The 23728-nt window shown below is 30.7% G+C and overlaps 1 protein-coding gene across 1 annotated transcript; it reads left to right on the top strand.

Annotated features, from left to right (window-relative positions):
- The first annotated feature begins 865 nt into the window (after nucleotides 1-865).
- LOC119680068 (aminopeptidase N-like) lies at nucleotides 866-15878 on the top strand. The gene is made up of 6 exons (XM_038092702.1): nucleotides 866-1001; nucleotides 10071-10569; nucleotides 11811-11966; nucleotides 12090-13503; nucleotides 14931-15457; nucleotides 15513-15878. The coding sequence occupies exons 2-6, from the start codon at nucleotides 10073-10075 to the stop codon at nucleotides 15742-15744; spliced, it is 2826 nt and encodes a 941-aa protein (XP_037948630.1). The 5' UTR covers nucleotides 866-1001; nucleotides 10071-10072; the 3' UTR covers nucleotides 15745-15878.
- The last annotated feature ends 7850 nt before the right edge of the window (nucleotides 15879-23728 follow it).

Below are 23728 nucleotides of genomic sequence, written 5' to 3'. Positions count from 1 at the left end.
TAGGATTTTTTATTATCGTTATTGTTATATTTACTGCAATGTTGTTTCTAACAAAAACAGAGAAATGTTTCTATGTTTTTGATCTGGTTGTCATAACGTAGCTTTAGTGTGATAAACTTTTACATAAAAGGTTTATTTTTCAAAATCCACAATTCCACAGCACTGCCATTTATAGCAAAATTATTAGGATATTTTATTATAGTGATCCAAATCATCAATTATATTGGATTCACACGAAAGTTTAATTTGTAATTTTAATTTGTTAAATATTTTCAATTTACATTGAAAGCAATAACAATTGGCAGCTAAAATTACAAACAAAACTCTCGTACGAAATTATTATAACAAATTTTATTATCCTACAAATTTTTCGTTTAAATGGACTCGTTCGGATGAATTGAATGATTCTTTTCTTTGTAGCACAAAAACGAGTATTAATAAAGAGTTAATTATAAGCAACTAGGAATAATAAAAGCTTTTCAATGAACTTTCAGTAATCTCTAATGAAAACAACAGTTGAAAAACTTGGTTTAAATACAATGCCAGTATAATTGAAATCAATAATATATTTTCAATGTCCATATTAGATAGATTATAGATTATTTAAGTAATAATTTTTTTTTTAAATATATAACAAAAAAAACATAACATATTTATAATTAAATTAAGTTAAAACTATTGAAAAAAACTTCAATTCAAACCCGGCGGGTAACTTATCGAAATAAGCAGCTTTCTTTGCATTCACAATTTTTTTACTTTATCACGAAGTTCGTTTTACATGAATTTCTATGCAGCAATGTTAAGCCGTTGGCAATATAAAATATGTGGATTAAGTTAAGAATACTTCAGACATTCGTCAGCCACCTTTGGCGGTGGACGCAGTCGATTTGAAAGTGCGCGGAACAGTTATTTTTTTCGAACATATTCAATTTTTAACTTTAATTTAAAAAATTGAAAAGTGAATTTTAAAGTAATATTATATTTTTTAGGATACAAAACAGGTGCTAACTAAAGCTAATCATTTATTACAAATTTCATTTTTATGCACGCATTAGTATTCAATTAAATATTTATTAAACATTTATTTTAAAGATTTTATAAATAGAAATTCAAAAAATAAATTAAATAAACAATAAAATAAAAATAAATATAAATACTCGCTACCACTAACAAATAAACGATTTTAAAGACATGCAACATCCGCTCCTGACTTTATAAAGTTTAAAATTTTTGTATATACAGTCTGAGAAAATTAGAGGAATTATTTAAAATACATGTAATTATTTTACATTTTGTGTTATTATAAAAAACTTCGAATGTATTTTGTTAATTCTGACCGCTATAAATTTTTAAAACATTAAGATACGTTAAAAATTAACGATAATGTGATGCAATCTATTGTTAATTATATATTTTAAGTGCAATTTATTATAACAACTATTTCGTGTTTTTTGAATAAATTGCTATAAAAATGATATACAGAGTCTAAAAGACATAAATATCAAGTGGTCAGATTGTTGTAACCGCCATTATTGGTGTTTGGATAGCATTTTTTGGGTTATTCATGAACTCAAGAGGTCATTAAAATTCAGTAACTTTTTAAAGACAGATAATTTTTTAAAGTAAAAAACATATTTTCAGAAAAATATTTCAGATCAATGTACTTTGTTCAACATTTCTACAAATATTTGATCACTTTCAAACAATAAGATTAACCTGAATTCTCAAACTATTTCTTCAGAATTTTTTAAAATAAAAAACAGTACGTTACGCAATCATATTTATAAAATTTTGGGATGGTGACCCTTCCTTATCTCTTTACGAAAGCAGTTTTTTTTTAATTATTATGTTATAAAAAAGGCTAAATACTAAGGATATATTGTTGCAGTGTGATCAATGGGATACATAATACGGCTGCAGTTTTCGAATAGTTTTTGTAAAGCGATCTGAGTCTTCTATTGCTAGATTTCAAAATAATTACTTTTGCCTTAAAAAAAATGAGTTGTAAAGTTTCTCATTGTAATGGCTAAGTTGATTCTGAGTTTTGATGCACCGAAGAATCAAAGCTACCTAATAAAGAGTTCTTTATTTCGGTTTTGATATTACAGGAAAAAAAATTGTTCCACTAAGAATTTATAATGTAAATTGCATGTTTCTCTATCTAAGCTTCTTCTCCGATAAATCCACATCCATTCTATGAAAAGCTCTTGCTACTGTATTCATTAATGTTTCGTTGATTGCAAAACCTTATCTGAATTGCTATTAAATAACGCTTAAAATACCCCTTCAAAGTTATTATTCTGTTTGTGGCTAATAATGAGCAATTTTAGAAGTGCTCTGCACATATCTTTTTTACATCCAAAAACATCCACAAATTATACGAAATTAAATTACATTTTATTTTTGATGTTTCAACCAAAATCCAGGCTTTTAACAACTTTAAAATACTGATACTTTCATAATATTGTGTATATATTATACCTAATGCATTTAAAGAGCCAAATTTGTTTCATTTCCAAATAAATCGAGAATCATTCATTAGAGAAGAACTTGTGCCATTATATTAAGTCCAAAGTGATTCAAAATTGTTTCGCTAGAATTAAAACTAACTATAGTCTTTGGTTTATTTTGCATTATATAGTCATATAATATATAGTATTATAATAAGACTCTACTTTTGATCAAATAAGGATATCCACTAGCCAATTCAATCATTTTCTGATGGTCCAAAACAAGTCCTTTTAAGAATGGTTATTTGTGGCTATTATCCATTACATGCACTGTAAAGTCAATCACTTCCGTATTCATTTGATATGCCACAATGGAACTTTTACCTTTTCATAATCATTCATTTATATTTAGACCGTTTTAAAAAGACGTATGGAGTCAGAAAACGCCTATTTTAAATAACATACATAAGTCGTTATGTTACGCTCTTTGCTTATTCGGGAACATTGATAACTCAATATACTGAAAACCGAAGTACATTGATGATGGTAAACGCGTTAGTGTCCACATGGCTGTTTTTCTACTAGTTTTTAATAAAACTAAGATGACTAAGCTAAATAAAAAGTTCTCAACATCAATTTCTAATTAATCGAGACATGAATAATGTTCACAGAAAGTGGATTTACCTATTTGTGGATATTTTTAGTCATTTATGAAACCAATTAATATTTTCCGAGCGCCACTATAATTGAATGGATCTTGGTAAATTTCAGTGTTAGGATTAACTGAATTTTCCTGAAGATGACTATTGAAATATTGAAAAAAAATTTTAATAAAATATAATTTGTTTTTAAATATAAATTATAAATTACAGTTATTTATTTCTATTTAAATGACCAATTAGCCCGTTAATAAATTATGTTTTCACTACGTTATATATGTACTCGTAACGTTGCTCATAAAACCATTGCTTATAATATGTAAATTTTCCTTACTTCATTATCAATCGCGATGCTTGGTTTTTACTGAAATACGATTAAAAAGGAAGTCTCCCAATAATAAATTAATTTTAATTTAATTCAAGTAAATTTAGAAGTAAACGCTATAATTTTACTCAAGCATGAAATTTGCCTCAACATAGATTCATTATATTGTATTAAAATAATATCAATAAGTCTTGTATTTTATGGGGACTAATATTTTCAATATTATTATAAATAATAGCTTGCTAAAATATTCCGTGAAATCTTCTGTTAACATGTAGTTAACAAGTCTGTTGAACTGTGTCTTCATTTAATAAATTCATGTATTAAAATTCTTCTTCTTTGTAAAGTTAGTATAAGTTTCCGAAGTTTAATGACTCTTAGAATGTTATCAATAGTTGACTAGTTTTCCATTTCCTTGTGGCTTAACAAACAAGTTAACAAGTTTTTCTAGCGTTGTAGAATCGCAACATCTTTGTCTATTACACAGTGCACTCTTCTACAGGTTTTCAACTGCATTAAAATAGTAAGGATCTAAGAGCTGAATATGGATAAATTAACACGACAAGCCTACCAATGTTTCTTAAATATCATATTCCTAAGCATTCCATTTGATGCTTCTAAAACCGGAAAAAAATGCATTTCATATGTTACATGTGGGCACATACAAAAACAAATACTTGCGAATGGAATATACATATATGAGTTGAGATATTTTCTTCAAATCAACGCAAGTTTCCTATTCAAAAATTGTTTAATAATTATGTATTATTATTAAGACGTATTCCATCAGGAACATAGACTATTTACATAGAATCGCCAGGTATTTGTGTTTAATGCTAAATATCTTAATTCATTAAATAATTTGTTAGTTTCATGCCGAATGGTTCTTCTCCAAGTCGTCACAGGCCTGCCAAGTCTTCGATTGCCTTGCGGGTTGCATTGTAAGGCAGCATGACAGACCTATTCGTAGGGTTTTCTTAATGTGTGTCCGAGACAGTTGTATTCTCGTCATTTTATTTGCACGATGATGTTTTCTTGGTTTATGAGTTGCAGCAACGTTTCATTGTCCACCACACGGGGCCACCAAATTCTGAATATATTTCGCAGATATCTACCATATTGGTAAAACACAGCAGGATGCGGCTAGTTTCAGTGCTCAGCAGCCATGTTTCAGAGCTATACAGTAGAATTGATTTCACATATGCCTTATATACATTGATCTTGATCTTGGGAGGTAATTCGGTTGAGCTACAGACTTGCAAATGTAGATCTTTTTCTACACAATTACGCTGCTAAAAGTAAAAGATCTAAAGGCTAAAAGTGTGTTTTTGTCTCAACTATGAACTATTTATACTCTGAGTATTAAAAAATTGAAATAAAAAGAATATAGTAACACATTTGAAGAAACCGTTAAGAATCTTGTCGTAGCTGTGACATAATTTTTTTAATGATTTTACTTTAAATTAAATTAATTCCAAAAAATATTGGTATCAAATATGTTTAGTATAGACATAAAGATTTTGGGTCTACAATCTCTTCAGATTCATCTATTAAATAATGTGGGTTACTGCATCTTGTTATTGCAAGTGTAGATCATTTTATTTATATATGACATATATGGCTGAAAAATGAGAAAAAAATATAATAATTTTTACTCAGACACATTAATATATACGCATTTAAATGAACGAAATAAGTCTTCTGGTATGAGGATAAGTGTGTTCACTCCACCATATGGTATATTGGGTGGGGTACAAGAATTTAAAGTTTTCGAACTGCAAAAATATGAGTTGACTTAACTTTAAAAAATTTCTTAAAATTATTCAAAATATTTTTAAAGTTCAAATTTTCAATAAGCATTTTTAATCAGCGCCGATGCATTCACCCTCGAATTATGTTAATCAATTTTTTGATTTTTAAATGTATAAATAAATATAAATAAGACCGTTTGAGGTATACGAAAAGATTTGGGTTTTAATCACTCACGCATATCTAAATAAAATTATAATAAAATTAAGTTTACACGTAATTATCAATTGAATTGTATTATATAAACATGATGCCGCTATTTTAAAGTTATATTTAAGACTAAAAATTATCTCAGCTACGCATGAAAATGTATGTACGTCTCATGCATAATATACGAGTATATATTGTACATATGTATGTATATGAGTATGTAAAAATTCTCATTTGTAGTTAAAACACGATTTGAGGTCTGGGCCAATGAAACTTTAATTTAAACTTCTCACTGTCACCATAAGCGGCGTTCAATAATGTTTTAAATAATATAATTTATAACATAATACTGGTTAGTGTTTACGTTCCTGGAATATAAATTTTGTATATATTTATCAATATATTTTATTTTAAAAAAAATTTATGTAAAATATTATTTGTATTTTTGGCATGATACGTTAACCTTTGCACGAATTCTATTATGACGAGGGAACCGTTTCATGCTAATTTTCCATTTTTTTAAACAAAAATTATGGCATCTGTTTTTATTTAGAGTTTAATAGGATTATTGTAAATACAAGTAATTTAAATTGTAATTGTAATCGTTTACTCCTATCAATGTAAGATATAATCCGAGCGTAGCTTGTGATTAAAGGATTCCTACTCCCTCTTATGTACATTTGCAAATTTCATGCTTAAATAATTATAAATTATCACATAAAGCAATTACAATATTAAAACATATATATACATTTTAATCAGGAAAGGTTTTTATATTGATGCAAGATATATATTTTAAAATGAGTAAATATTTAACTGAATTCTGACTACGCACGGTACTAAAATATTTCCAAAAGAAAATATAGCAAAACACTTCCTTCTTATTAAAAACTGTCGAAAGGCTAATTGATCTGCACATACGGGAAAAAATGGGACAAACGGTTCCACTCCACCCCACACAATATGCCTACTCAAAAGGCAAATCTACGGAGGTCGCGCTGTATCACTTGGTCAGCAAAATTCAAAGCACCTTTCAATCTAAAGAAATTGCCTTATGTGCATTTCTGGATGTAGAAGGTGCTTTTGACAATACATCTTATGAGTCCATATCCAGTGCATTGGCCCGGAAAGATATAGACTCCTGTACAATAACGTGGATAGATAGGATGTTACGTGACAGGAACATATCTACCAAGTTAGGTAATACCACCGTTAGCATTAGTGCAGTACGGGGTTGCCCCCAGGGTGGGGTTCTCTCACCATTGTTATGGACGTTGGTAGTAGACGATCTACTAGTCAAACTGGAACAATCTGGCTACCATGCCATAGGTTATGCAGATGACTTGGCAATCATAGTTTGCGGTAAATATGAGGCCACAGTTACTGACGTAATGCAGGCGGCCTTACACAAAGTTTCGAGCTGGTGTATAAAAGAAGGCCTAAGTATTAACCCAAAAAAAGCAGTAATTGTACCATTTTCCAGAAGGTATAAACTGAACTTAGGGTCCCTATCTATAAAAGATACGGCTATTGAATGTTCCGACGAAGTTAAATATCTAGGAATCACCCTAGATAAGCGTCTTAATTGGAACACTCACCTGGATAATGTAATTGGCAAAGCCACAAGGGTAATGTGGACATGCAGGAACGCATATGGTAGGACCTGGGGCCTTAGTCCCAGAATTCTCTCATGGATCTACCGTACAATGGTCAGACCAATTGTATCCTATGCAGCTCTTGTTTGGTGGAATAAGGCACAACAAAAAGCTGCAATACTCAAATGCAATAAACTGCAAAGACTCGCATGTATCGCTATGACGGGAACTATCAGAACATGTCCCACATCAGCTATGGAGTCCATAGTGGGTTTTACCCCTCTGCACCTCTTCATTAAAAAGACGGCAGCCCTGAGTGAAGCTAGGCTACACTCTGGTATCAATATGCACGGAAGTCTTGACAGTCAAAACTCTATCTGCAGACTAGTTCCTGGCATAGAGATCTGCGATAGGACAGATCGCATGAACATGGAACTTCGCTTCGGTGGAAAGTTCGAAGTCCTCATTCCCGATCGATTGGATTGGGTAAATGGCACCCCTGGAGCAGAACCAGAAGTGATATCATGGTTTACCGATGGTTCAAAAACCACGGAAGGTGTTGGTGCTGGAATATTTGGTCCTAACACCAGAATCTCGCTAGCGCTGGGTATATGGCCCACTGTCTTCCAAGCAGAGGTTCACGCCATCGAGGTCTGCGCTCGTATCAACTTAAACAACGGGTTAAAAGGCGCCCGCATCTGTATTTACTCAGATAGTCAAGCGGCAATCAAAGCTCTATCCACCTGGAGGTTTTTCTCAAAACTTTCATTAGACTGCTTTGATATGTTGCAACAGCTGGCAAGCAGAAATAAGGTGACGCTTTGCTGGGTGCCTGGACACACAGGTATAAAAGGAAATGAATCTGCCGACAGCCTTGCAAGGGCAGGTTCTGCAACTAAAATCTGTGGACCAGAACCCTATTGTGGACTAAGTTGGTCAACAACTAGTTATCTAATTGATAAATGGATCTCAGCCGAGAGAGGTCGCTACTGGAGTGACAATCGAGGTAACCGTCAGGCAAAACAGCTGGTTCATCCATATAGTTATGGCAAGGCATTCCTCCTCAGCAGATCAGATTTGAGGTTGCTGGTGGGATATTTAACGGGTCACCATGGACTGCGTTATCACCTTAACAAAATAGGTCTGTCCGAAGAGATAGAGTGTCGACTATGCTTAGAGGCAGACGAGACTACGAGCCACATTCTCTGTGACTGCCCAGCCTTGATCTGGGCAAGGAGGAAATCACTGGGAGGAGAGCTGCTCTCTCCTTCTGACATTAAGAGGTCCTCAACGGACGACATTCTGGCCTTCATTCGGAAAGCGGAATGTCTTCTGTTCAATTAGGGTCAGTTACGGCACAAAAGATCAATCTGGTCGCAGTGCTCTGCTCCAGTGGGAGCTAGTACCCTGTTTATTTCTATTCTATTCTATAGCAAAACACAAAAAGAAAGGAAAATAAGGTCGTGTGCGAGTTAGGCTAAGTTGCGTTCTAAATGAGGGAAATTCTAAGTTGTGTCGATAATGTATTGATGTGTCGATACGTGTTGATAAAAGGCAAAATGTGTGCAGTGCAAAAAATCCCAAAAAATCTCCCATTTGGTTTAGCATCAACTTAGCCTAACTCGCACACGTCCTAAATATGGCACTCTTTCTCTTCAGCTAAAATGCATACATTTTATATGAAATTTACAAGCAAAAGCAAAAATAGAGAACAAACACAAAGCGTTCCTCTTGATCGGCCTAATGTTTTTGGAGACAAATTTTTCAAAAGTTCAGTTGAGAAGTACTCTTGTATTTAGTGTTCTTGCTAATACCCTTAACTGCGTTCATTGATATATACATATGTATGTATACCATAGGAAGCATATTGTTCAAGCATGAACACGTATTTTATAGTTTATTATTATTATAAGCAGAGTTCGTATTTGCGTACCCATGAGCGGCTCATTTCGGCTCATTCTGCTCACGGCTCATGAGCCTGCCAAAAACTCTTTTCATACGATGGCTCACGCTCACGAGCGAGCCCAACTACAGAGCTCACGCTTACGCTCACGAGCAAGAGCCTCCATTAAGTTATAAATGGGCTTACGCTCGTGAGCAAGAGTATGAGCTGCGGCTCATGAGATCTCATGCGCCCAATTTAAGATTTTGCTATTATTTTTTTTTGTGAAAACATGTCAGTAAAAAAGATTAAAAACATTTATAACCTTAAACTAACTAAAATATGGAAATAATCAAACATCCTAAAATAAACAATAAATATATTTTTATTGTTAATTTGTGGAAAATAATATTTTATAAATTTGTTTTTCAAATTCAAATTATTGTTTTATTATATTGTTTTAATATGAAATTATATATTTTCACGTTTAAAAAAATAAATAAATAAAATAAAATAATAAATCGCTTTTTATTAAACAGTTGAGCTCGTGAGACCTCATGAGCAGCTCTTCAATATGAGCAACTTGAAGGCTCACGCTGGTGAGCAGCTCTTCAATGAGCCAATTTTGGGCTCACATAAGAATTGGCTCTTGCTCATGAGCCTGAGCTGCTCATGAGTGAGCAAATACGAACCCTGATTATAAGTCTGTTTTCGTTTAAATTCTCAGAATTATGTAAACTAAGAAAAAATACCCTAAACTAAAATAGCAAATATTGTAACATTTTCTAATATTTTTTGACAAACAAGGCACCGTATCTAATTATGATAATAAAAATATATTTGTAGACAATAGAAGGATAAATCCCAAGTGCCAGGACTTCCGTTTTGTATCCTTTTTTGAACGATTTTTGCGACAGCAATGAAATTTAATACAGTCAACTTAAAATAGAGTTAACAGACAACATATTGTTTCAACCTTTATAGTAAAATTAGTTAAGTTAGTTTTAAGGTTATTTTGTATAAATAGAGAACAACTTTCTAAATAAAATCTGTCATTTCAAAATACTAACTGGATGTACTTTAATAATTTAATAGTACACTTACATATATAGCTCATATAATAATAATATTAAATAAAATTAAACAACATAAAATAATAAAAAATAAATTGATGCATTGATTTTATTATCATATATTTAGAAATGTTTTTACAACTGTTAATAATATGTGTTTCAATAACGGGCTTTGCGCTCGGCAACACATCTATAGACGAATACAATAATGTATCAAAAACACCGAACTATGATCACTATCGATTACCAACATCGATACGTCCTAAGAAATATAACTTGCAAGTGGTCACACATCTCTCTAATCCGAATAATTTAACATTTGTTGGAGATGTAATTATGCATTTAATTATAGCAGAAAATACCAATAATATAACGATACATTCTCAAAATTTGACCATCGACGAAAAACAAATCAGTCTGAAGAATTTGCTCCATAATGACAGACAAAATTGCATCAGCTCAACGGAGGTGAATCCGCAACATGATTACTACATCATGCATTTATGTAAACAGGCAAAGCAAGGTGAGGAGTATATTATGACAATACCTTTCGCTGGTATTCTGAATCATAAGCTACGTGGATATTACCGGTCTTCATATCACGACAAAACGACAAATAAAACAAGGTGAGTTTATATTATCTATTTATTTCATATAATTCTTAATTTGATTCGATAAAAACCCTTTAAAAATGTCCCTTAATGATGTTAAGTGCATGTTGTACATTTAATGGTCTTCATTTCACAATATGAGCACATCCGCTCGTAACAAGAAGTTAAAATTTTATATTAATGAACATTGATATGAGTGTTAAAATTAAGAATTATTCCAATAATCCAAAAATAATTGTATAATTGAAAAAAGAACTTGAAGTTGGTGCCTCCGTTATAAAAAAATCATAGTCAATTCGATGTCATATTAATGTAAGGAACTGTACTCATCAAGTTATTTAAGTGTTTTTGTTTTCTCACATAATGGTAATACATATGAATAAAAGAAAATATAGATTCACGAAATCACGATTTATTAACAATTTAAAATCTGGTAAAACCTATTATTGAAGTTTGAAAAAACCGCCATGAAAATGGTAGAGGAGATATTTCAGAAATTTCAAACTACTTATCTTTCCTTCCCTTTTTTTAAATATTGCACAAATAAAAGGAATCTATTGGGCACTGTTTTATAAGAATTTTTTATCTGATCTTCGTATAACTTGCTCTAAATGTTACTGGATTTAATTAATTTAATTAAATGTAGCCAAAACATTGCGATTCAACAAATTAATATTTTATAGTTAAACTTGGGATTAGTATTGGAATGTAAAAATTCAATATATTATGTATAAAAGTAATATGAAAAAGCAAGGTGAAGTTCATCCGAACTTTGGTATACGAGTAACTTTCTATAAAGTACCAGTTTAAGTGCCTTATCCTTATATGATAATTTGTTTACGGGTATGCAGTTTTTACTTAATTGGTAAATTTGAATAACAATTGTTAAAAATATACATAAAAGTATGCATATAAATTAGACTGTTTAAAGATAGAAATTGTTAAAATTTGGTTTGGATATATACAACTATTTAATCTAATTAAGAATCTTGTAGATGCTTAATAGGTGTTTTACACTAACAACCTAATATTATTACAACATGGTCGGATTTGTGAAGAGTTGCAATAGTAAGAGCATAGATTATTCTTGCTATATAATCAGATAATCTTGTCTATTATTTATTGTAAAAAACGGTTATATTTTTTTTTCGTAATAGATCTTGCTACAAAAGATATATCAATTTAATTATTTTTATCAATATTTTTTTAAAATAAAATATATAATTTATGTATAAAACTTATGTTTTCATATTCAGATGGCTATCAGTAACCCAATTTGAGCCAGCTGCTGCTCGTGCTGCTTTTCCGTGTTTCGATGAACCAGATTATAAGGCTACTTTTACTGTCATGTTGGGGCACCATAAGAATTACACAGCCTTAAGTAATATGCCATTGAGGGAAGCTCGTCCAATGTATGTATTCATATTGTATTTTTTTTAAATATTAATAATTACCATATTTATTATTTGTTCTACGAGTATGTACGAGTAGGTTGAATAACATATTTATTAATAAAATAAATTTTTTTTATGAAGGCACGAACAAAAGGATTGGCTATGGAGTGAATTTGAAGAATCAGTTCCGATGTCTACTTATTTAGTGGCTTATACAGTAAATGATTTTGCTTACGTGAGAGCTGAAACGAACTTAAAAAATAATGTGCAATTCCGTACGTGGGCAAGACGAGATGCTATCGACCAATGCAATTATGCTGGTATTGTTGGTCCGAAAGTATTAGAATATTATGAAGAAATCTTCAACATAAAGTTTCCGCTTGCCAAAATTGATCAAATAGCAATACCTGATTTTAGTGCTGGAGCAATGGAAAATTGGGGCCTGGTAACATATAGAGAAACCGCATTATTGTATGCTGCAAATGTATCTTCTGTAGCTAATAAGCAGCGCGTAGCTTCGGTAATTGCTCACGAACTGGCTCACCAGTGGTTCGGTAATTTAGTAACAATGAAATGGTGGACAGACCTTTGGTTAAATGAAGGATTTGCAACATATATTGCCAGTTTAGGTTTAGAACATATAAGTCCAGAATGGAAATCATTAATTGAAGAATCTGTTGACAACACATTAGCAATATTTAAAGTGGACGCACTTAAAACTAGTCATCCTATTTCTCAACCAATCCATCATGTTAGTCAAATTTCTGAAATATTTGATTCAATTTCTTACAAGAAAGGTTCTGCTGTACTACGTATGATGCATTTATTCTTGGGAGATTTATCTTTTCGTACTGGAGTCTCTAATTACCTTAGAAAGCATGCATACAGCAATGCTGAACAAGATAATTTATGGGCTGCACTAACAGAATCTGCTCATAAATTTCGTGCTATACCAACTCATTTCAATATAAAACTTATAATGGATTCATGGACCTTACAAACTGGATATCCTGTCATTACTGTTTCACGCGACTATAAAAGAAAAACAGCTGAAGTTTCACAGACACGTTATTTACTTGACACAGAAAGCGGTCGTACTGATAAAAAGAATTGCTGGTGGGTACCATTGAGTTATACATTGGAAAACCAAGCTGACTTCAGTGCTACCACACCAAAAGACTGGTTAGAATGTGAGAGTACTGCTGGTGCTATTTCAAAAACTCTTGAAAATATGCCCAATGATAACGAATGGATTATATTCAATATACAAATGGCTGGCCTATATAAAGTTAAGTATGATGACCACAATTGGAATATGTTAATAGACACGCTTTTAAGCAGCAACTTTGAAAAAATTCATATAATAAATCGCGCTCAACTAATTGATGACGCCTTATCACTTGCTTGGAGTGGAGATGTTGATTACGATGTAGCGATGCGTCTTATTGAATATTTAACACGTGAGAGGGAATATATACCATGGATAGCAGCACTAGAGAACCTCAGCAATGTTAACAGAATATTAAGACAAACTCCGGATTATGAATTCTTTAAGGTAAGCAAAAAATGTAACTTTAAAAACTTGCACTAAAAGGACGATAGAACACATTTATATGAATTATTTAGTACATAGTTACTCGATTTAGGAGCTTAAGATTATAATGTAATTTTTCAACTGTTGCTATGCCGTCAAGTCTTTGATTGACTGATTTCGATTGATTAAAAATTAAAATAAAATGTTTTATAAGTTTCGTTATACGTTATAGTTTTAAAGGTCATCGCAGTATTTTAAGAATTGACGACAATGCTTCATGTGAGATGCCATCGTATATTTGCATATATAGCATATAAACGCACAAATGCGTTTTATTTTATCTGTGCTCGTTTCGTCTCGTCTAGTATATTAATTCCTTTCCAATTCACCCTTAAGTTCTGAGCAATTCTATAATCAACATATATCCTACCTTCAATTGTAGCATCAAGTTACTGAGCCATAAAATTTATAGTTTAGTGTTCCTCTTACTGAAAATTATTATTAGCTCATAGCTCAATAGACTAATATAAAAAGCAATGATCAAAGCGTTTAAATATATATATATATATATATTTAAAAGCTTTGATATTATATTATATATATTATATATTATATATATATTATATATATATATTTAAAACCTTTGATCATTGCTTTTTATATTAGTCTACTGAGCTGTAATAGTTAAAAAAACACGCTGTGCCGTAAAGATGAAGCAATAAAGTATCTATTTCGGTATATAAAATCTCAATAAACTCCACATCAAAAAAAAAAATTATTTGAGAATGACTTACATTGGAATAATAAGCCACATCTAACACAGAATAGAATTCCGTATCAGAGCAACTTATATATATAAACATATTACATTGTAAGTATAAAAGATATCTTCGTGATCCTTAAAAATGGGTTGTCCAATAATTGTACAGTTATCATTGTACTCTATGAATGGTAACATATAACTTCTGCTTGAGGTATTCCTCTTGATGTAAAGGTTTTATTTTCAATTGAAGCTTTAAAGCTTTTGAAATTCCCGGGCAAGTAAGTTTCTATTATAGTGTCTAGAGTTTCATATCACGAGGTTATTCTGAACCAATACTGTTTTGAGAATGTTATTAGTTTCAATTTTGGGTAGGATGTTTCTATATTTACAGACTTCAGCGGTTTTATTTAATTTGCTAACAAATATTAGCCGAGATATTCGCTTCGCTATCTTGACAACTTGTTCAAATAATTTGAATTAGAATAATCTCTATAAACAATAAATCACCAGGGCTTTAATTGAGTAAAATAATTTTTCAGCTTTGAATTCTAAGATCAGTTATTTCTTTAAGCCACCAAGCTTAGCGTAATTATCGGTATTGATAGTACTATATAAAAGTTAAAATGTATTAAAAAAAATCAAATAACTTGCTTATAAAGTTTTATCATTTTTAATTGATTTACAGAAATATATGCGTAAAATTTTGACTCCAATTTACATTTATTTAAATGGATTAAATGAAACTACAAGAAATCCAGATGAAGATAATCATAGTGCGATTTTGCACAAAGTACTTATTGCCGGTTGGTCTTGCCGATTTGAAGTGCACGACTGTATAGCTCGTGCTAGAACTTACTTTAAACTATGGCGTAGAGTTGAAGATCCAGACAAAAATAACCCCATACCAACTGATCTACGATCAGTAGTATATTGTACAGCTATGCGTCATGGTAATGACGATGACTGGCATTTCCTTTGGTTACGTTATAAAAACTCAAATGTTGCTGCCGAAAAGAAAACAATTATCTCTGCTCTTGGTTGTACGCGAGAAGTTTGGTTACTGCAGCGATACTTGGAATGGTCATTTGATGAAACTTCACATATTCGAAAACAGGATTCGTTTTATGCTTTTGGATCAGTAGCACGCGGAGAAGTTGGTTTCCATTTAGCTAAAGATTACTTTTTATCGAATATTGAATTTTTACACGATTTGTAAGTATATGCTCAGTTATATCAATGAATTTAATATTAGTTATTTTCTTATTAGTTATGAACCGGATAGCTCAGATTTAGCGCGCTTATTGACGCCATTGGCGAGTCAAATGGCTAGCCAGAGAGATTATGAATACATTAAAAGTTTTGCTGAACAAAATAAAAAGTATTTACACAAAGCTGAGCAGAGTGTACGACGAGCATTAGAAACAATTCAAATAAATGCACAATGGAAAAATCGTAACTATAATGAAATTTCTGAGCGACTGAGAAGCCGTCTTCTCTAAAGAAAATTGTCTGTGGTGACTTACCTATTTACTTACGAAAAACTATTACCACATGTTAAAAATAAAAAACCTATTACCACATTAAAGCCACACCAGCCCATTTCTAGAATAATAGTATTATTTTAATAAATATAAGTAATTAAATGAAAAAAAAAATTGTTCTATTTTTGTATCAATTCGCTTCCTTTTTAGCTCAAATCCATGCAATTGGATTAAAATGAAATATTTGGACTTATAGATATGTAACATAATATAGGCTTTAAATCATATTTATAAAAAAAATATGATATATGCACAATGGAAAAATTGTAACTATTCATTTTAGTTCCACAGTTATATAAGGCACTTAGAACACGTTCGGTAAAATAACAAATAATTTGAAGACAGAAGTTTTCGAAACATGACTCTCTAATAAAAAAAATAAGAAGATTAACTAAGGTTTAATATATGTAGATGTCATATAAGAATATATTCCAAACGGATATTAGTGATACATAAATATACCATATACATAAATATGTATATATATATATATAGTATGTGTTCGATCTCATATATGTATGGTTTAAATTTAATTGTTCAAGAAACGAATTCTAAAATTTAAAGTTTATAAATGAATATTTTATATTTTATTTTTACATTTTTTAATATCAATAGATGGTGCAACAATATTTTATAACCTCATTTTGGGATATACTATTAAAACATATTGTTTCGGCACGATTCCAATTTTCCGGGCTTGCTTATCTAAAAACTAGTTTTAGTAGAGTCAGCTATTCTAAACAACTTAAGATATCGGGCTTTAAAATTTGATATTTTTGTCATGGTTAAAAAATAGCAAGATATACCAACTATATATAACTACTAACTATCGATAGCTAAGGTTGCAGACATTATCGTAAATAGCGTAGATTCACTTCTTGTGACCATTTAAATGCATTTTGATATGATTTTATTTAGCAGATTAAATAAAGTCGATTTAATTGTTTATAAATTAGAAATTTTAACTCATCAGAGAAGACGACATGAGCGTTTAGTTAGCCGCTTTCGTGTCAGGAGAACACTTCTATCGTTCCCTCAAGTCAATTTCCTTTTTTGAACTTATACAGTTTTATTTTGAGCTCGTTTTTGTACATATATAAAATTGGTATTTATTTAAGGTATTTTTGCCAAAAAATCATTGCAGTATTATTACTATCACGCAGAATACTATAATTTATCTAGAAATAGATATATGTGATGGTAATATATTCATTTTATCGAACAATGCCAAAGACGAGATCGTACCAGAGGCTTTAGTGTCACACATATCGGTCTAAAGCTCCGCAATACCCCCATTCCCCTGAATACCCCTGAAAGCATAACTTCTGTAACTACGTCCTTTATGTGACACAATAAACAACCAACCTCCCCCCCCAGTTACTCGCCCAAAGGTATCTCACTCACTTGCACAATCTCTCCCCAACGTCTCCATCTACAGAATCATTCCCGCGGACCTCGTCCAAACCTTGCGTTACAAACCTGCCCAATATCTTACACTATATTTCGATGAGTGAGACTCTGAGCCCTCTCCTCCCTGTCTATAACCGCGGTTCTCGTGACACTGTTCACAGAGTCTACCGCTCTACTGCTAGCCCAATTCTCGCGAATGCGCTATATTCCCAACACCTTCACCTACTCCCAATCTATGCCATGCCAATGTTTTCAGGCTTGGATAAACTTAGTTCCCTAGGTACGAAGCCTCCTGCTCATATCTCTCTCCCCATTTTCTCTATTCATTCCTAAGAGGTTGTTTTTGTTGGATCAAGTCTCACACTGTGGCTGTTGATGATTCTCACCTACTGCAACAAAAAATCTAATCGAAAAATTTGTTTTGAAGTAATCAAACCCAATTGAGTCTACAGTACATATATGGCGGAACTAAACTATCGCGCCGCCCATAACAAGATAAAATTGTTAGTGAAGATTATTTATATCAACCAGTCAGAAGGGTACACAGCACAAAACTTGAAGCGCCACTTTAATTTCTGACAAATCGTATCATCTTAAACGCTTTATTGACAGTCGCAACTCTTACTTGTAAAAAAGGTATTACTGCATGTTCCCAAACAGATCATATAGTAAAGATGATCACGAAAGAATATTATAGTCATATTTGAATGTAATAATAAAGAATGTGACAATTGTGAAGAAGAAGAAAGGAGAAAAAGAAAAAAATACAAGAACTTTTTTGAGCTTATTTAGAAGTTTGGAATAATTTCCGAATGCCGATAGATAAGTAGTTAATTATCAATAGGGATCAGCACGATATTTTAATTAGAATTTAGAAAGACTTTATACCTTTCTAAATTTTATAATGTATATAAATCAGTGACGACTAAATCAGTCACGACTGCTCTAAGGTGCGGAGGTGTGCGGTGCACACCCTAATATAATTTGCAAATTGTCAAAATATATATAAAAATATATAAAATATCTTTAGAACCAGAATTAATATTTATTACATTTTTATATACATACATATTTTTAAAGATTCATTTAATTTGCTTCTCTTAGCTACCAAAGTCGTTAGTTGTGATCATAAGTTTGCAGCTCACATCGCAAAACATATTTATCATATTTCGTCTTTCCCCTTTAAGCAATTGCATTCATAAATTTCTGTCATAAGTGTGCACAAAAGTAGAATGAACAAAATACTGTGCGTGTGCTCTAGCTTAAAATATGAGAAATAGAGACTGGGAATTGTATGAGAGTAATTTTCTGTTCTCTATTTGAATATCAACTGCATGTATAAGAATCCAACATGTTAACTTGCCGAAGCGGTTAAAGTTTGCAGCTCACATCACCATACATTTCTTTCAAATTTCGTCTCTCCCTTTTTAGCTGTTGCTCTTATATACCATATAATAGCCGCTTTGTGTGCGGAGTAGCTGGCCGCACATTTATACGCTGCAAGTGCGTTCGATTTTGTTTGATCACTGCATAAACATGTATGGTTCTAAGGTTCTAAGTACAAACTCATTTGTTTGAAAAAAGTTGGTTTGATGTTATAAGAAGTATGTGAAAAGTATTTATTCCATATTGATGTAATATTAAAGTTATATATAAATTATTGATTTTTTCTTTTAATATAATACAGAAGAGGCTCACAAATTAGAACTCTTATAAATTCGAATTGTCCAGAAATTAGAATCAAAAAATTTCAATACATTATTTGCACTGTAATCTCTAAAAGTTGAACTTTTGGTTTTAATTTTTGAACGAATTTTGTTTTTATTATTTATTTTTTTTTTGTTTTGTATAAATTAGTAAGTTGATAAATGTTATTGTTCGTACTTTACTTTAACAAAAAAAGGGATATTCCCAAAATGCGTACTTTTATGAGACGCATTCAGAAATGCAAGTTTTTGCCATGCTCAAGTGCATTAGTAATTAATTGCTTGATGTGTACTGACGTATATATGTACTTTTGATTAAGAGTGAAAACTATAAAAAAAATGTCAAATAAGCGTAAAAAAAATATATTATCTTTACAAACTAAAGCAGAGATATTAGTAAAGCTTGATAAGAGCGTCCAAGCGAATTATTTAGCTTTGAAGTACAATGTGACAAAATCTACTATCACTTACAATTAATCCAAAAAAGAGGTCATAATTACTGCTGCTTCTGAATCTTATGAAAAAGGAAGCAATAAATCTTTGCTTGGCGCAGAATATCCACTGATGGAAAAATATCTGTTTAAGTGGCTTTTACATCAGCGTAAAAACCTTTAAGTGTACACTTAATGGACCAAAGTTAAAGACGAAGGTTAAAGCTATTTGCTGAAATATGTCCTGATAACAATACATCAGCGTTCAAAGCAAATGATGGATGGCTCACAAAGTTTAAAAAGCGATTTGGTATTCGTTATTTAAAAATTTGTGCCGAAATACTTCCAGCGTTGTTGAAGCTATAACTACATTTATACACAAATTTCGGACAGAAGTCGCAAAGTTGGAACTCAAAGAGTCACAAATATATAATAATGTCGATAAAAGCTGATTATTTTTTCAGTTGCATTCCAGAAAAAACATTTGTTGTTGCTTATAAAAAGAGCGCCCCTGGATTTAAAGTACGAAAAGAACGCCTTTAATTTTACTTGGCGCAAATACTGATGGCTGACACCATTAGTTAGTACCATAAGGGATTGGAAAAGTAAACAAACCAAGATGTATCAATGGATTTAATAACCCACTTCATTACAACTTTTCGAAAAATGCGTGGATGACACTGCGAATTTTTCATGAGTGGTTTTACAAGATATTTATTAAATAAGTAAATTTTGTTTTTAAATTTATCATTAAAAAAAATATTTTTGTTAAACAGGTTACTCGATTTTCATTAGAAAATAAATTGCCTAGGTAGGCTCTTCTACTTATTGACAACTGTTCTGGTCATGCACCGATAAAAAAACTGCAAACTGATGATGGAAACATTGTTGCATATTTCTTCCCACCAAATGTAACAGCAGCTGTGCAACCAATGGACCAAAATCCTATAAGCTTGACAAATCTCAATTATAAAAATAAGCTTCTTGTCGAATTAATTGCTGAAGGTGCTGAAGGTGGTGAAGTGAACAATTTTTTAAAATATTATTCCATCCGAAATGCAATAATTTATCTGAAACAGACTTGGAATAAGATGCCACTAAAAGTATTAACAAATTCTTGGTCCAAGTTATTATATTGGGACTCTGATCATTACGACAGCGATGATGATATGCCACTTGCGCATAATCCCCCACCAAATGTGTCTCATTCTCAAGCGATTGAAAGCGTCAATATTTTAATAAATTGATGCAAAGGAATGACTCATTTCTTACTAACCACATGACTAATCTTTTAACGCTCCGTAACGATATCATTATAAAAAATGAGACTAAACCTAAAAAACGAACAAACATTACCGATTACTTCAAACAATAATGCATAATAAAAATTGATTTCAACTGTAAAGTAAAGTTTTTATGTAGAGTTTTAATTTTTTAATAGTTTTTTTATAGGAATTCAAAAAGTCCAGAAATTAGAACTTTTCGCAAATTTGAACTACCCAAAAAACCAAGTGGTTATTATTTGCGAGATTCCACTGTATGTATTAAAATATATCTACATATAAAAATATTTGTCTTGTTTTTTATTTGGAAAGTATAGATATCATAAAAAACAAAACCGTATAATTCGAATTTTTTGCCTTAACCTGCTTAATTCAAAAAGACTAATAAATTAAGGCTTCCATTATTCGAATGATTTTGGTCTTCCCTTGAGATTTGATTTTTTTTTTAATTTTTTTAACATAGCACTGGGATGTCCATCTGTGTGGCATACAAATAGATATTGTTTGGACAGCAATTTGTTATACTCTTTTCCAAAAATTATTTTAGATTCCGCATGCGACATGCGATGACAACCGGTTGTAATTCACAAAGCTGTGTTCTGACACGTTTGGATGTATTTCTATTGTATCTTGCATAGTTGTGGGATCCACACTATTGCTGCATAGGCCGTAATAGTGCGATCTATTGCTTTATATAAGTCCAGTATTTTATTTATTTTTACCACATTAACAAGCTGCGAGAGCTTTCAAGATATATTATTTGATTTCAATTAACTGAAAATCGCAGTTGCATGTGAAGTAAAGGTCAACATACTGTCCAGTAGGATACCCAAGTTTTTGTGTTTAGAGGTGGTGGTGGTGGTCCCGAATTCAGGAATTTTGATGGGCAAAGTCAAGGATACCTATTTAGTCCTGAAACTAAAGAATGTGGCAAAAGGTTGAATTGAAAGATTGCATAGGATCGGCGAAAGAACACAGTTCGGATGAACACTTTATTTCAGCTTCTTTTCCTGACATTTTACCTCTAAGATGAACGAAGAATGATACACCTATATCAGAGTTACAGATTCGTCATTTTGTTCAATCAGCGATAGGTGTCAAACGCATTTTCTAGATTAAAGCCTACTAACATCGTGGGTTCGCAAGGGTGACTTTGGTTAAGAAAATTCGATATTTAAATTGTGACGGCGGAGGTGATGCTGTTACGCTTACTAAACTCATGTTGATTGGAGGCGAGGTGGATATACGGTTATAGCTTTTATTAATGGCTGGGTCTAACATATGTTCCATATACACGTTTGTTTTAACATTTCTCGTATATATATGTTTACAAAAACTTCATATGATCTTGTTGTTGTTCAAAAGGAAATGTGAGGTGCATTTGATAGACGAGTTGTTTCGTTGATGGTTGAAGATTCGTTATAAAATATACCTATGTATATTCTATAACTATAAAAACAGTAACAACAGTTTGCACTGACATAATAAAAAAAATCACAACCAGAGATAAATACATCTAAAGCATTCTAATAACTTATGATACATATAGACATATATGTTATAGAAGTACAGTTTCGGTATTCTTATAATATTCATCAATATAATACAAACACATAAACAATAATACTATATGTACATAATATATATTTTATCAGTTAATATTTGAAATAAAATAAAATCGTATTTTTAAGCATAAAATAAAAATACTTATACTCGTACAGCTGTCAAATAAATACATTTTATTATTATATTTTTAATAAATAAGAGTATATTTAGGCATGAGTGTCAATTATTATTGTTCCTTAATAATTTACTTAAATTAAATATTAATTATATAACAACAACAGAACTCTGATAATTTGTTTTATACATTATCTTGTCTGATTATATACATATAGAACTTAAAAAATAGATTGATACAATTTTACAAAATTACTTGCAGCTTAATTTTAATATCAATTACAAATAATAAAATTAATATATATTAATATCACTAATTGTGTTAAAAAATAAATTTTAGTTTTCAATAATTAAAAGTAAAATAAGACTGTTTAATGGTTTCACGTATATAATTCATATTTGAAATATTGAACCAATACATATTCACTTGTTTTGACGTATACTAAGTATTAATATATTTTATTACAATTGTGGATTTATTAGAAACATTTAAACATATTTCTTTATAATGAATAGTTAATATATTTCTGAATATTTTAATCGTAACTGTATTTTTTTTGTATTATTGTATTTTATAATAATTCATAACAACTACTTAACATATTATTTTGTTATTTTTGTTATTTTTGTTCTTTTCTGACATATTTTTAAATATCCTTATGTATTGTTATAACAAGATGAAAAACTATATTAAAAAGCAGCAGTGAAACAGTCAAAATTCTCATATTAGTCATATCATCCAATGGTTCAATGACTGCACAGTGCAACAATACAGAGAAAAAAGTATTTCATTTTTATAATTTCGGAAATGGATTACACTCTCTTTTTTTGATTGGTCACACTAATATACCATATTTTAACTTCAATTTTGAGATATTTGGCGTTAATAATATCTTAACAACGTCATTCATTTATGTATTATTTATATATACATAATAATATATATATAAATTTATTTTATTTTGAAAAGAGTTAAGTATTAACTAAATCTAGATTAATCTTCGAAATACAAATGCACCTCTCTTCACAAGACAAACATTGCTATATGTATAATTATATTTTTAACATTTGACAATTTTTTAAAAATAAATAATACTGGCTTAAATGCTAAATTGCTATTAAGCTTTTTATTTTCGACCACAATAAACATGCGTTTTATTCAAACACTGAAATGTAAGCTCCTTTTAAGTAAAAAAATATATTCCAAAGAATCTTTCATTCAAAAACTCTACATGAGTTTAAACACTTATTCAAATTCAATATAAGTTCATTTTGAATTAACATATTAAATTTTACACAGATTTTAATCTAAAATTATACAATAAAGCAAAAATCAAACTATATAACCATTGTAAATATAAAATATATAAAATATATTTTTTTAACTTTACTTATACATTTCTATGTAAATTAAAATACTTTTTTTTTTAAT

This window comes from Teleopsis dalmanni, chromosome 2, assembly GCF_002237135.1.
Source record: "Teleopsis dalmanni isolate 2A chromosome 2, ASM223713v2, whole genome shotgun sequence".
NCBI lineage: Eukaryota > Metazoa > Arthropoda > Insecta > Diptera > Diopsidae > Teleopsis > Teleopsis dalmanni.
The sequence above is the reverse complement of the archived record's forward strand: the minus strand, read 5'-3'. Positions and strand labels throughout refer to the sequence as shown.